The sequence below is a fragment of the Chaetura pelagica genome, unplaced genomic scaffold, assembly GCF_000747805.2.
Source record: "Chaetura pelagica isolate M959 unplaced genomic scaffold, ChaPel_1.0 scaffold18, whole genome shotgun sequence".
In the NCBI taxonomy this organism is placed as follows: domain Eukaryota; kingdom Metazoa; phylum Chordata; class Aves; order Apodiformes; family Apodidae; genus Chaetura; species Chaetura pelagica.
The window spans coordinates 2,878,677-2,893,702 of record NW_009954310.1 but is presented as its reverse complement, the minus strand read 5'-3'; the positions used below and the strand labels follow the sequence as shown (position 1 = coordinate 2,893,702).

The 15,026-nt window shown below is 39.1% G+C and overlaps 1 protein-coding gene across 1 annotated transcript; it reads right to left on the bottom strand.

Annotated features, from left to right (window-relative positions):
• Positions 1-4,448: 4,448 nt before the first annotated feature.
• Positions 4,449-12,863, bottom strand: GPX7 (glutathione peroxidase 7). The gene is made up of 3 exons (XM_010004027.1): positions 12,656-12,863; positions 6,683-6,944; positions 4,449-4,852 (listed from the first exon to the last, which is right to left on the bottom strand). The coding sequence occupies exons 1-3, from the start codon at positions 12,860-12,862 to the stop codon at positions 4,689-4,691; spliced, it is 633 nt and encodes a 210-aa protein (XP_010002329.1). The 5' UTR covers position 12,863; the 3' UTR covers positions 4,449-4,688.
• Between the last annotated feature and the right edge of the window lie 2,163 nt (positions 12,864-15,026).

The following is a 15,026-nucleotide window of genomic DNA, read 5'->3' as shown; positions in this document are numbered from 1 at the left end:
AACTAAAACTACAGCTCCCTGAAGCTAGGATTTCTGTAATTTCTGTCTGATGGGGAAGTGTTCCACAGAACTGCAGTCATAGATCATATGTTACTGAAGTTTGTTCTTCAAGAATTTGTATTTCAATAATTTCTGTTGTGCCAGAACACTATTATTTCCTTTTACTGTCATTGTTTCATCAATTAGTGCTTCAGAAAGAGCATGTCCCTGCCTTGGTGGAGGCTGTTCTTTCAGTTTGAGTGGGGGAAAAAATCCACATCAGCAGAATCACATAAAAAACTTTCATGTCTGTGCTTCTCTTCCAGAATACAACTCTGCTTACTTAAAATGCAATAATCCTTCAACTGTTCTCATTTTCTGGAATTAGTTTAGGTCTTCTTGTTGAGCAGGAATCATGCAATGCTTTGAGATAAAACCACATGCCTCGTCTCTTAGGTTTGTAGATTGGCAGCTTGGATCAGGTTTTCTAGGCTAAAATGGAAAGATACTTGGGGCTGACTTCAGCTCCTATGTAGAGACCAGTGAAAAGGTCAGCCACTATCACTAGACAGTCCCCCACTGTTGCCTGCGCCTTGGTGCTGCAGGGTTGGCATGAAAGCTGTAGCTGAGTGTTGTTTTCACACTGTGGGCATCCCTGTGTCTGTGAGCTGGCTAGGTAGAGGAGTTAGCTCAGAGAGTCACCTCTGGTGATGTTCAGGTACAGCTCAATTATTTCCTTCTGCTCTGTGTATGTCTCTGCTGTGGAGCTTTAATATGGTTCAAAATTAGTTCTGAAATCTCTCGGTGCTTTTAGTATCTCATTCATCAAAGGGTTTGTAAACTCCTTTGTGTTTTGTCAGTGATATTTTTATTCCAGGATCTGTTAATCATGTCACAAAGACCTTATTTCTCTGCTTGCTCGACTCTTTCTGTGAATGCGTCAGAGATAAGCTTGTTAAATTTCATTTGGCTCTCTGAGTAGCTGCAGTACGAATTTACATGTGTATAGGACATATTTGGTTGATCCAATAATTGATGGTAGCATAAAATTTGTTTTGCTTAATCAAAGGGGATGTCCAGCCTTCTCAAACTACTGATTGTGTTCAGTTATTTATTGAACTAGATGCTGATGTGTTTGAAATAAACAGGGCACTATCAAGTAGAGAGAAATTGTGTCTGGTTTTCTACTGAGGTTTCAGACCAGAAGCACAATAGAAGTAAAATGTCCCTACTGTATAAATTAAAAAACTTAGATGGCTGTTTGGTTTTGTTCTTAGTGCCAAAAAAAAAAAAAGAAAAAAGAAAAAGAAAAAGTGCTTAGTTTACAGTTTAAATCAACATGCCAAGACTTTACACCTTCAAAGTTCCAAACACTTAAGAGATCAAATTATAGATGATCAAGATTATCACTTGCCATGAATAAATGTGCTCATCTGTTAATGCATACTAATATTTTCTCTGTAAAGTAGGCAAGCTGCAAAGAAAATAAACTCATACTATATATTCAGAGTTGCTTTACAGTTTCAGGAATTAGCTGTATAGAAGATCTCTGTGAGATTAAAATAGTGTTGGAAGTCATGAGCCAAAAAGGTAATTTCTGATGTCTGCATTCCCTCTATTTAGTCTTACCAGACAAGTTCCACCCAGTGCAATTTGCTTTCCAATTTTTCTGAGCAGGAAGTCATGAAGTACTTATAGCATAACTAGATTTGTATTAATCTGCAACCGAGGATATTTACTTTTACTCTATAACTTCTAATAAAAGACCGAAGTATTTGTTCTACAAACTGATTCCAGTGCAACTATGGAATATATGCCACATGCTTCATTTAATCATTAATATGTTTCTGTTAACTTCAGGGAGGGTAGTTACATGATTAAAATAATGTGCCTGTTCAAATTTTTTTACTGTTTCAAAGCTTACATTTGTAATACTTACCTTAGTTCCCTTTAAAATGCCAAACTGATAAGAAGACTAACTGTAAGAGTCATCAGTATTAAGTTATTCGTAGCACTCAAGCATCTGCTCAGACTTCAGATTGCAGAACTTCTTAGCTCACACTAAAATAATAACAGTAACAACTACAGCCTCATTGTTCTTCAACAGAAACCCTTTGAAAATTGTGCCAGCAAGAGCACTTTTCATCTCATCAAAAACACAGTGTACAGGTCCCCTGCTTTTAACCCTGGGATGCTTTAAGGAGAACCTAGTCTTGTCCAATTGCAGTACTATTGATGAGTGAAAGCTTTTTTCTTGCTCTATAGTGCCTTTAAAGGCAGCACAAACAATATTTGTCCACATAGTGTGAACCCTTTCCAAATGATTGTTGCTTTTGTATCTCCTTAGACTTCTAGAATTTTTTAATAGAGAATGCAAGATCATATCTATGTAAAGCTGGAGTTATATTTAAGTTGGACAACCAAAATTGAAATACAGAGGGCTCAAAATGTCTTTCAAAGCATGATCTGGGCTCATATGGGCTTCAGTTATAAAACAAAAACATACTTTCTGAGGAGAAGATCTTAAGTTCTGCAGCACTTGCCTACAGCATGCTAGGGCATTGAATTAGTATCAGCAGACAGAGAAACAACCTATAGGGTAATAAAAGACCACCTTTTTTGGTAGTTGGGTTCTCTGTCCCAGCACAAGATCAGCTGAGACTGATTTTCCTTTCTTTATGTTGACCTTAGTCACCGTTGTCTTAGAGTGATTCATGTAAGAATAGACTCAATGACTGAACAGACTGTAGAGTTCATTTTTCTCACCATCAGAGCAGGAAAATAAAAACATTTTCACTGCCACAAGCACCAGTTTCCTGCACTCTTAAATTACAGTTCAAGTGAGAAGTAGCTGATACAGCTTGGAACATACTCATTAGTATCAATATGACCTGAACATTTCCATGCCCTCTTTGTTCCACATGTTCTTTGGCTGCAAACTGGCTTTTATTTTCCTTCTCGTTTCTTCCTTCTTAGTTGCTGTCTTTTTGCTCTTGTATTTCTCTTACTTTTTCCCTTTAGTCTCTCTTTCACACCTTCCCCACCCCCCTATTTTTTTATTTAACTAAAAAGCCTTACTCTCAGCTTATTTCAGGCAAATTTGAGTTTTGTGCATCTCTACTACCCTTCAGAGTCTTTCTGCAAATCGTGAAGTACTTCTAGCTCATACTTCCTTACAATAGTCCATAGAACAAGTCCAAGACCTCAGGAGACAGCATCTGTTCAAGCATGGGAACTGTAATGTACTCTAGGAGTCTAATCAGTCCTTTAATTTCCAATAGTTCTTCATTATTCTTCATTTCCCTCTTGTTCTGCAGGCCAGTGCATGCCATAATATTTGCCTTTGATTACAACTGGTGCCTGTTTGGATACTAAAGAGCTATAATGGCAATGATGAGCTGGAAAAAGTACTTACCCATGGTCAGGTCAATGAAAGCTTATTTGTACACTTGGGCACTGGCAACTATGTGGACAAATATTGTTTGTGCTGCCTTTAAAGGCACTATAGAGCAAGAAAAAAGCTTTCACTCATCAATAGTACTGCAATTGGACAAGACTAGGTTCTCCTTAAAGCATCCCAGGGTTAAAAGCAGGGGACCTGTACACTGTGTTTTTGATGAGATGAAAAGTGCTCTTGCTGGCACGATTTTCAAAGGGTTTCTGTTGAAGAACAATGAGGCTGTAGTTGTTACTGTTATTATTTTAGAGTGAGCTAAGTAGTGCTGCAGCCTGAAGTCTGAGTAGGTGCTTAATTGCTACATTTGAAAAAGATGCCATCAAACATTTGTAACATCAATTTGGTATTAAACAGTGTAATATTATGCAACAATTAAACATTTGAAAAATTATTACATGGAAGAATGTTCATTTTCTAGTGTGTATTTATACATGGTATTAAAAATTGAAAAATAATTTTAACATCAGTTGTATGAGCTGAGAGTAATTCTTCTAAGACAAAATGCTAATAGAAGACAGAAACAGCCATTTCTATAGGCTCTGGTCCTACAGATGTTTTAGCAGCTACTTGAACATTTCCTGATAATCTTTATTGGGTAAAAAAAAAGTAGAAATCCTTCTCATAGATTTTGGAGAATTTTTACAGAGACTTTGTCATCACATTTCTTTCATTTACATTTTACAGAAGTCTTTTCCCTTGGCTCTTTTTAAACAGACTTCTAGGCAAGTGAAATTAAATTTATTTGGTCTTGGAAACTAGAAACACATGTATCTCTGTCTGCCTGGTTTGAAGGCATCTGTTTTGGCCCTCTTCCTAGCACATGCCTTAATTCCATCATGCACTTACTATTTTTTATTTTTTAATGCACTTCGCTATCAAAATATGACAACACAATTGTAGATGTCAGTGAGATCCCCATCAGGAAATTCTCGTTATTCTGAACCTTCTTCCTAGAGGTGCATGAAGTGAGTTCCTTTGGTGTCACCAACACTGAATAATTTGAATTGAGAATGAAACAATTGCTGGTGACTACTTCTTTCCCAGAAAGGTAAAATTTAATTCAGTTGGAGAAAATATTTAAACTACTTTGACCATGATAGCTTGCTTTCTTTCTACATTCTTAGGATCATTAATATAGATTCTACTGGTCATGATTTCCCTTCCCCATGTACTCTCTTTTGGAATGTGAAAAGACAAGCTCCAGTTCTAATTCTCAATAAAGATGTGATTGGCATGCTCAGATTTTTGAAAATCATAATTCATCTTTCTTCTTCAGGATGATTTTCCTTACAAGTTCTGTAACATAAGGTCTTATTTCTTCAACAGAGACAGTAGAGTCCCAGGCCTTTACTACTTTTCCATTGGGGTCCACCAGGTATTTCCAGAAGTTCCAGGTTGGTTCTTCTCCTGTAGAATCTACAGGGAAAAAAAGAAAAAAAAAAAAGAAAAAAAGAAAAAAAAAAAAAAAGGGGAAACTTAGAAGAGAAAATCACACTAGCCCATTCCTGACATTTTGATGATTACCCTCCCAGAGGAAGCAACAATGTAAAATTAAGAGGGAGTTCTGACTGAATAATATTAATTTTCTGACCAACAGGGAGCTTTAACTTGACAGTAGCTCCCTAGAGACTAAAGGAAGCAGTCCTTCTTGAGACAGGGTGACAGGAGAAAGCACTATCATCAGTGTTAAAGTGTGTGTGTGTCTCTGTGCTATAGAGATAAACTGAAACTGTTGAACCTTGATAGGAAAATGGAATGTGGCATAACAACATAGCTGCACCAGGACTGATTATTTGCTTCCTTAACCAGAATTTTTCCTCCAAAAGCAGTATCATGTGCTTCAGAAGAATGTTTCAGGAAATGCTACATGAAGAAATAACAAAGTTCCAGGAGGTTTCCTTCTAATCCTCATCTACTAGTTTTTCCTTCCATGACCACATACTCATTTTACATGAGTTGCATTCTTATCCTTTACTGTTCTGCTATGTGACTAAAAACATTTTCAGGATCTTCAATGAGACCAGGAGCCTCATTCCACTAATAGCACAAGTACAGATGCTACAGACAAATCAGAAGATATTTTAAAGTAATCATCAAGACACAGCCAGACCTGCACCATTCACTGTCTTGTAATTATACTGTATAAATATCCCTCCAGCATCCTTCCTTTGCATGTGGACCAGCAGGGAAACAGAAGTTTCACAGCTTGTGAAACAGGGTAACAAACCTGCTGGGCAAAACAGAAATTGAAAGATGTGAAGAGGATTCAAGGGAAGTTTGGCTAGCAGGAAGATCCATTACAGACACCTGGAAGGAGGTGTGCTTGGGGCAGCCAAAAATAGTATTGCCAACACTCCTTTAAATTCAGTGGTATGTAGGAGAACACTGTGGTGCTGGAGAAAAGAAGCAGCAGCAATATGGTCCTTGCAGAATGATGTAGCTCGAGTGATACCATGTCATATTGGACTTTATTATATGTCATTGCTGGAAGACGTTTTTTCACGTTGGACAAAGACTGATATTTTAGCAATTAAATGGTATTTAGAGCATTCGTTCAGTGCAAGAAAACTGGTGCCTTGGTAGAGAAAGTAGTGCCTTGAGAGAGAATATTGGGCTTTACAGAGTCTTTTGTCAGCTTTCTGCTAAGCACCAGCAAAACCTCTTCAGGTGTTGGTATTAGCTATAATATGGATTAGAACTAGAGGAACTGTATGATATGGCTGTTCCAGTGTTTGGCAAGAAATGAGGAAGGGAGTATTCAAGGGCATCTCTTTGTGCCTGGTTTCACTTTTTGATTATTGAAGTAAATGATGTAGGTGCTTTGTTTCCACTCATCCTACAGCTCTTGAGGTGAATCTTATAAATCCAACCTGCAGCAGCTGTTTCACAGCAGAAGCACTTATGAGACTGTGAAGTGGAAACAAGAGAATGTTTCAAGACCTGTATTCCATATGGAGGTTTATTAGGCTAGCTTTTACAGGGCATCTGTTATCAGGAGATGAGATCTTTTATGTTAGACAAAGCTGTCAGGGGTGACACAGAGGGAATTCCTGCCTTGTACAGGAGGATGGACTTACATTACTTCCGACGTCTTTGAGCCTTACAATTCTGTGCTGTTTCTGTAAACACAGTCATAGGTGTTTGGGTTTTGGTTTTTTTTTCTGTTTTACCTGGATTTTTTTCTATATTTTGTCAGAGGCATTCTACCCTGGGAAAAAACACCCTCCAATGTTTCAGATTACTTACCAATTAAGTACTTGAAGGCAGGAATTGCACCAGCTCCGCTGACTGCAATTTTGCTGAACATGGGAAAGGAGGCACCGTAAGTCTTTCGTGCAAAACTTTCAATTTCTTTGTTAGTGTCTGGTTCTTGCTGCCCAAACTGATTGCAGGGGAACGCCAGCACATTGAAATGGTAGGGGCCAAGGTCCCTCTGTAACTGTTGCAAGGCTTTGTAGTGGCTGTCTGTGTACCCACACTCACTGGCAACGTTGACAACTAGTGACACCTGAAGAACAGGAGAGATTAAAAAATGTGCTGTAAGTCAGTTTTCCAGCAGGAAGGCTGGGATGTAGATTATTTTCAAAAAATGAGAATGTCTAGGGCACTGTGACTGCACACTTATGCTTGAAACTACATTGAATTCTCTTCACAATAGGAAGGTTTGATATTTCTTTTTATTTTTTATTTATTTCCTGTTTGGCAACCATGAAGATAAATCAATTAGCTGCTAAGCAATCTTAATTCTTAGTTTACAGAAAATCTATTTTTCTCCATTCTGCCTTTTGGATAGTTTCTAAGCATATTTTAGAAAAGACCATCCAGCTAAGATATACCAAGTTGCATGAAAGAAACGTGCAAATAAATGTATTTTTGGTAGTTTATTTCTGTTGTGAAGCATCTGTTCTGCAGTATCTTTCCCTGTACAGAATTCAGTACTCATACAGAACTGGCTGATCCATTTATCAGTGCTAGTTTATATGTCTGGACTTGTAAGTTAATAGAAAGAATTACAGCATTTTGGGTTGGTCTATGCAGTTTGGACAATAACAGCAGTGATTTACACAGGATCTCTCTACAAGAGTTTGAAAGCTGCACAGAAGCTGTGATGCTGGTTTCACTATAGTCAGTATGAGACAGCAATGCTGAAGGGCCCTGTGCTGCAAGAGGAAAGCTTGAAGCTTGGACACATTGACTGACCTCATCAAATTACACAGCAAGTAGCTGGAGGGGAAGGAAAGGAAGTAAAATATCCTGACTCCAGGTCTCATACTCTTCTGTGAGTCTTCCAGACATCCCACAAAATAGGAGGAAACTACATACAGCATTTCCTATAATGGCAAACACATTATACTTCTCCTTTTTCCTTAGAGAAATTCCTGCCATTACTGGACTCCATAATGTAATAGTGCAAACCTCCTACAAGTACAACTAACACATATAATTAAACTTCCAGGATTTCTTAGTATTTCATAAGGAATGTTTAAAATTATTGTTTAAAAACCTTTACCACATTATGTTTCAAGTGTCTGGTACCAGAAGTGATTAAATGTGGTGATTTTGTCTGTCTGTATTTTAGTTTTAATAAATAACAGTCAGTTTTTTTGTTCTCATAAGAGGCTGTACTTTGACTTCTTACAACTATTAAGGCTTTAAATTTAAGTTCAATATGCTTCTTGACTGCCTTTAGGCTCTGAGTGTGCAAGTCAAGCACACCACCTAGTGTGCAGTGCAAACAATGGACCTTACAAAAATTATTTACTTTAAGCTGAATTCTGGATTATCTGGTGTCTGACCTCTAAATACTATCCTTTCCTTCCCTTGGCTTGGAAAACCCATACACTGCTACATATGTCCTAGTTTACTTGATGATTACACCAGTGTACCTCCTTGAGGAAAGGAACCCTGGACAGATGTATGAATCTGATGTCAGCTTCAAGTAACCCTTTGTGGATCTTTTAGCAGAGACAGTAGATACGTGGGGTTTTAGACCCTGACATTCTTAACTGGCTCCATCTCAACGATGCAAGAACCAGCCACAGGTGTCAGCTTACAGAAACTCACAGAGCTGTTACTTAATGGGAAAAAATAGCAATACTTTGTCTGGTAATTGAGTAGCTATACCCTGTGTTTATACACGTTCAGAAATACTCAGTTCCTGGATTGCAGAGCTGTGATGCAAAGTGCCTAATATTACTTTCAATAGTAAAATAATACTTTACATTGTTAGAGTGCCTAATGCTTTTACATTAATATAGTACCTTTGGTTCAAGGTTTCCAAAGCATTGCACTAACATTACTTAATTACACCTCAGCACACTGTACTTAGCTGTGTGGTAGGCAAGCAGGCAGGTACTATTATATTTAGATAGGTATCAAAACAGCAGGGAACAGCTGATGCTTGGGGGTTCTGAATCCCAGATAGAAACTGTTTTTTATAAGAATCATAGAATGGTTTGGGTTGGAAGGGACCTAGAAGATCATCTAGTTCCAAACCCCCTGCATGGGCAGGGACACCTCACACTAGACCAGGTTGCTCAAAGCTCCATCCAACCTGCCCTTGAACACTTCCAGGAATGGACCATCCACAACTTCCCTCGGCAACCTGTTCCAGTGTCTCACCACCCTCACACTAAAGTATTTTTTCCAAATGTCTAACCTAAATCTCCCCTCTTCCAGCTTAAAACCGTTGCCCCTTGTCCTATCACTACCCCCTCTGATGAAAAGCATCTCTCCAGCTTTCCTGTAGCCCTTCAAGTACTGGAAGACCACTATAAGGTCTCCTCAGAGCCTTCTCGTCTCCAGGCTGAACAGTCCCAGCTCTCTCAGCCTGTCTTCATAGGAGAGGTGTTCCAGCCCTTGGATCATCTTTGTGACCCTCCTCTGGACTTGCTCCAAGAGCTCTATGTCCTTTCTGGACCCAGCACTCCAGGTGAGGTCTCATGAGTTCAGAGCAGAGGGGCAGAATCACCTCCCTCAACCTGCTCTTTTGATGCAGACCAGGATGTGCAAGTGCACATTGCTGACTCATGTTGAGCTTTTAATTGAACAACTGCCTCTTACATTGTATCTGATAGAAATCATAAAATAACATATAAGCTTTATTGAATTAGACAGGTAGGTAGATTTGACAGAAAACTAATCTTAGTTGAATCCTGTTGGTTCTTTTCCAATCACATATCACTGCTCTCCATTTTTAATGTAGATGGGTCAGCATCAGCCTGGAAAAAGCATAGGAGGGTGGCCTTGCACAACACAGTAAAACAAACAGCTTTTTGAGCTATTTCATTTCTGGTACTCTTTTTTTCAGTTGTAATAGTCTTCCCTTTCTCTGCTTTCAGGTAGATGTAATATCACACTTTATTTTGTAGCATGTATACCAAATGTTTAGCATTTTGGCAATATAATTTCTGATGCCCCCATAAAAAGAGAGTACTCTCTCACATATCTTTGGTATTTTTATTAAAGTGGAGGATAGGTTATGTCTGTGCACATCTTTTTCAGGAAAAAAAGTCTGTTCCTAATTTTTTCCATTTTTGCTATTTCAGAATTGTTGATACATTCCTTATTTACTATATAATGGAAGGTACTTGTGATTTGTATCAAGATGCACTTGAATGGAAAATTAAATAATAGCAGTCAGTCTTACTTTTTTCCTACTAAGAAAAATGATCTCAATTATCTGAATGCACAATTTATATTAATAATAGTTATTTAAGAAAGATTCTGTGAGTCATGAGTTGCACTGATTGTTTCTACTTAGCATGGCTCTTGTGTTTTTAGAATTAACACATTTTTTTATTTTTTCTTTTTTTTTTTAATACTTTAAGAGCTTTTGGATTTAATTCCCAGTTAGTTTCTTGACTACAAATTAAGTAGTTATTTAACTAAATTAGTTGAGTGAGTGAATTGAAGAAAATGTTTTCTCTACATCTGCTAGAAAGCTTAAGGCTGTTAAAATCAGGTTTAGCAATTAGCAGACTCACTTTCTTTGAAACATCAGCAGCACATACATAGTACTTATATATTATTTGCTTTCTTTTAATAGCTTTAAAACAGTATGATAAACCTACATCTTAACATTGCTTATCTAATTGCAGATTAAGTTTATTTTAAGAAATAAATGGGAGTTTCAGTTAACCTTTGCCTACCTTGATATTGAGCTCTGACAACATAATGACAGAAAGGGATGTGTTTTATTGCTGTCATTTTCTTTAGAATTGTGCACATGGATTCTCCAACAGCAGCTAGCCTAAACATTCGTAGGCTCTCTGAAGGTAAATCTTTTGGTCCCATGCAGAAGCCAGTCATCACTTTTTTGAAATAAACTATTCCATATGACCTAGCAAAGATCAAGGAGTGTGACCTTTTCCAAGGTACGGCTCAAGAGCTCTCCCTTACAAAGCCAGTCACTCCTTGGTGTGCCTGGTATCCTGGCACCACTGGAGACAAGACACATCTCCCGACCTGGTGTCTTCATGAGTTACCAGGGCAGGCTCTGCAGCTTGTTCCACAGGGGATGAACACCCTCAGCTCTCTGCAGGGTGATTGTAGGCAATTCCTCTGAGTTCCCCCTTTACTCATTTCCAAGTGGATTCTGGCCCTGAGGTAGAGGAGCTAAAGGTGGTATTTACTTATTTAGACAGATTTGCAGACAAAACATGCCCCAGTAACAGGGTTTATTGACAGAGCCTTTGGAAGGAAGTCCTAAAATAAGCAAATATTGCTTAATATTAAATATGTTCCACGTTCCATTAAATACAGACATTTGAGTGTGCATTGCACCAGTTCTGCTCTACCTGAATTGCGAACGGAGGGGGAGTACTCTGACCAGGTAAGATTCAGACCTCCCATTTGGTCAAATTCTACCAGTACCCCTTTCTACTGAGCTCAGGAAGATGTATTTCTCCTCCCTTGGGCCTTTTCTACCTTCCTGCCAGTGTTTTAGTGACCTGCAGCTGTGGACTAGTGAGCTCAGACACCTCAGCAAAGTACCTGAGGAAGGGGAAAAAGGTGGAAACGCAAAGCTGGTGAATAAGGGTGAAAGAAGGGAGAAGTGGTGCCTGCAGCTGCTAAGCTGTTGTACTGCCTGGCTGTATCACAAGAGATGTGTCACTTGAGCACTGAAGGTGGCACTTGTGGGCTTTATGTTGATTTTAGCTCCTGTAATTTGTAAACGTGGCTATGGGAGCTTACAGCATTATGCACCCTATCTGCTAAGTTCCCTTTTGATTCTTCCACAGATATTGACCATTTAATTGGGTTACATTCAAGGAAATTGTCCTTCAAATGGGAAGGAAAGCTCTGCCTAGAACTCCTGAACCTAATATGTAAATTAAATTTAAAAGGTATCATATAAGTGTATGTGTCTACATGTTTGTATTGCTCTGTCACACTAAAAAGTGACAACTGGAATAGCATGATGTTGCTGCAGTTTCCCTATACACTAAAAAATTGGGTTACATTCAAGGAAATTGTCCTTCAAATGGGAAGGAAAGCTCTGCCTAGAACTCCTGAACCTAATATGTAAATTAAATTTAAAAGGTATCATATAAGTGTATGTGTCTACATGTTTGTATTGCTCTGTCACACTAAAAAGTGACAACTGGAATAGCATGATGTTGCTGCAGTTTCCCTATACACTGATATTAAAATAACTTCATCATGTCTTTCACTTATTTGCTAACGATGATTAAATTTGTTAGCTCCACTAGCCACTGATTAAATCCCATCTTCTGTTTTGTTTTTAATGTGGAACATTAAAAAGGAATGGGATTTAGGTGAAAATAATTGACCAAAAGTCATGCAGTTAAAAGAGGCAGAAATAAGCTCCAAAAGTGAGTTATACAAAGGCACAAACTTTCTGAGCTGCAAATTTAACAGGCACAACCCGGCGCGATTCATCCTGCTTGAAGGGAAGGCAGGGACATTGGCATTCCCTGCCTGCCACGTCTACAGGCAGCGCAAGGAAAAGACGCGGACACACGGACAGGGGTTAGACTGCTAAGGTTTTATTTCAGGAGGGCAGAGACCTGTGGAGCGGGACCAAGGGAAGCATGCAGGCAACGCTCCAGGTGGGTTAAAGAAGAGTCCTGAGCCCAAACCATCTGCATGCGAGCACCGAGTTAGATGTGCAATCTCTCCACCCCCACTCGGTTTTCGCAGGCATGCAAGCACGGGCTGCTTAGTGAGCCCTGGCGAGAGCTGGTGCAGACTTACCGAGCCCCTGTATTTCTCCAGAGAAACTAGTTTGCCCCTGATGTTTACCACTTTGAAAGTGTAAAAATCGGGCTCTTTCTGCTGCGTAGCGGAAAATGCTAAGAGCAGGAGCGCTGCGATTGCAAGGAGCATGGCTAGCGGGACGAGGAAAACTTTGGGGAAGGAAGAGGAAGGCTTGTGCTCCACACTGCCCTCAGGATCCAGCATGCTGCACGGGCTGCCGAGCCTCCTGCCGCGGGGGGACAGCGCTGCCGCAAAGAGGGACTGCTGCAAACGCAGCTTTTGCAACAGTCTGGCAGCTGCGGGGGGATTCGTGTCCATGGCAGAGCTCGGGAAGATGTGCTTAGGGAGGATTCCGATCCTCTAAAATGAGTCTTTCATGGTGGTTGTGGCGTATGAAGCAAAGGCGCTTATGGGTACAGGAGAAATGAAAGTGCTGGCTGGCTCAACAGTAGTGACACAGGCTGTGTCTGAAGGATACCAGTCAGATCTGCTTTAACTAGGAAAATAAAGGGTACAGGTTTTGTGATTTTTGATCGATTTGGCAGTGCCTTTTGTTAGTATATTAACTATAGCATCTAGTAACTACGGTGTAATGTCAAAGGATACCAGTGGCTTGGTTGCTACTGGTTACTGATGCAAGTGTTCTGAAGAAGAGCCACAGCTCACAGTCAGCAGAAGCAGAACTGCAGGCATGCCTTGCCCAGTGTTCTCTGCCAAGGAGCACCATTAGCCAGGCTCTCAGGAAATCCTTCTCAGCACACACCGGTTGGCAAAATTGGCAACAAGTTGCTGGCCAGGCCGCTCGTCTTGACAGTGTGATCTGTGAGAAACCGCATCGCCATAAGGTTCTTGAGGGAGAGGTAGGATGCATCAGGAAGTGAATCTGGTCAAAAAGCTTTCAGATACACAGAGCCAAACCACTGCTTCAGTGCACTGATGCCATTCTTGGATTGTCTGCAAGAAAAAAATAGCCATTTGTGCCACTTGCTACTATGCCTGCTGGAAGAAAAGGAATTGTGTGTATAAAGTAACAACAATAGAAAGCATTTGATGGTCATTTATTTCTTCTTGGACCGCAAAACTGGTCTCCGTGCCTGTGACTGATAATCCTTGGCAAAGAAAAGCACGATGTAGTGATTTACTGAAAACAATTAAGTAGCACACCCAAGGCATATTGGAAATCTTATCTTTTGAAGAGCAAGTTACATTTTATAATCTCGCCTTGTGATTTTATTTTTTTTAACTGAGTTTTGGTAGGTCTTTGATGTCTTGATTAAGTTTAGTTAGGCAATTCTAGCATAAGTGCAGTACTCTTAAGTGAAGAACCCGTGTGTAACTAGTTGAAAAATTTAATTATTACTTTTGAACATTTCAGATTTTTCATATTTTTATGTATTTCAGCTCAAGTAGACATCCAGCATTGAGGAATAATGCAATATACTGTAAAAATACACAGATGGAAGATGTTGTACCACTCTGTCTACAGGGAAGATACAAGGTGCTAAGAATCTGAAGTTCTCACCTCATTTCACAGGTAAGTGCTGTCTTTCCTGGCTGTAGTATTGACCAAGAACCTTTCCTTTAGAAGACAGTCAAGTATGATTTTGTCATTTGATAAATAAGTTATCTAGTAGAGCATACACATTTGAATAAATATTTTAAAACCTAGTGAATCCCAGAAACAATTAAAAAATCATTCAAATGGTGAAAATAATTCAACACAAGCATTATTTAACAGAAATGCAAAAATAAATCTAAATTATACCTTTACATTTTTTGAGGCATAATGATGTAGTAGTTTGGGTATGGGACTAAAAATGAGGTATCTTGCTACAATATGAGGCATGCAAGGTTTTACTCTATGAAAGGACTTTGTAAAATCTGCTTCCTACAGCTTTGTGATTATTGTCTCTGATTTCTAGATAAAATGTACTGGCTTTCAGAATGATATGATCTTCTAGAAACTGAGCCCAGAATCTGGAAGTTTTTTATCACTGGCACTGAACTTAGGAGTCTTTAAATAATGGCCAGCTGGCAGTGGAATTCAGCTTCCTGTTTTACTCCCGTGTTGCTATATTGCTCCCTGCAATAAAACATTTTTTAACATCAGCAAAAAAAAGGGAAGAATTGTTTCTGAGCACACAGAGAAAGACACTATGTCAAAGACTGTTGGCTTTGTAGTGATTTAATATGAAAGCCTATCCAACTATTTGAACTAAATCTGATATATTGTAATACATTCCAGCTTGCAGGAAAAACGCCAGTCAGGTTTGCAAACTGGTGTGTGTTTGCTCGCTGGCGTATGTAAATGTTGGTCAAGGAGGACTGTATCCAGAAGCAAGTATAATTTAGTTACTTTTGCAATTTA

Bases quoted from the DNA above. Each gene is read 5' to 3' on its own strand.
- GPX7 (XM_010004027.1), bottom strand. From the start codon at position 12,862: ATGCTGGATCCTGAGGGCAGTGTGGAGCACAAGCCTTCCTCTTCCTTC. The intron at 6,945-12,655 runs GTAAGTCTGCAC...CCTGTTCTTCAG, and splicing joins TGGAGAAATACAGGGGCTCG to GTGTCACTAGTTGTCAACGT. The intron at 4,853-6,682 runs GTAAGTAATCTG...TTTTCCCTGTAG, and splicing joins TGCCTTCAAGTACTTAATTG to ATTCTACAGGAGAAGAACCA.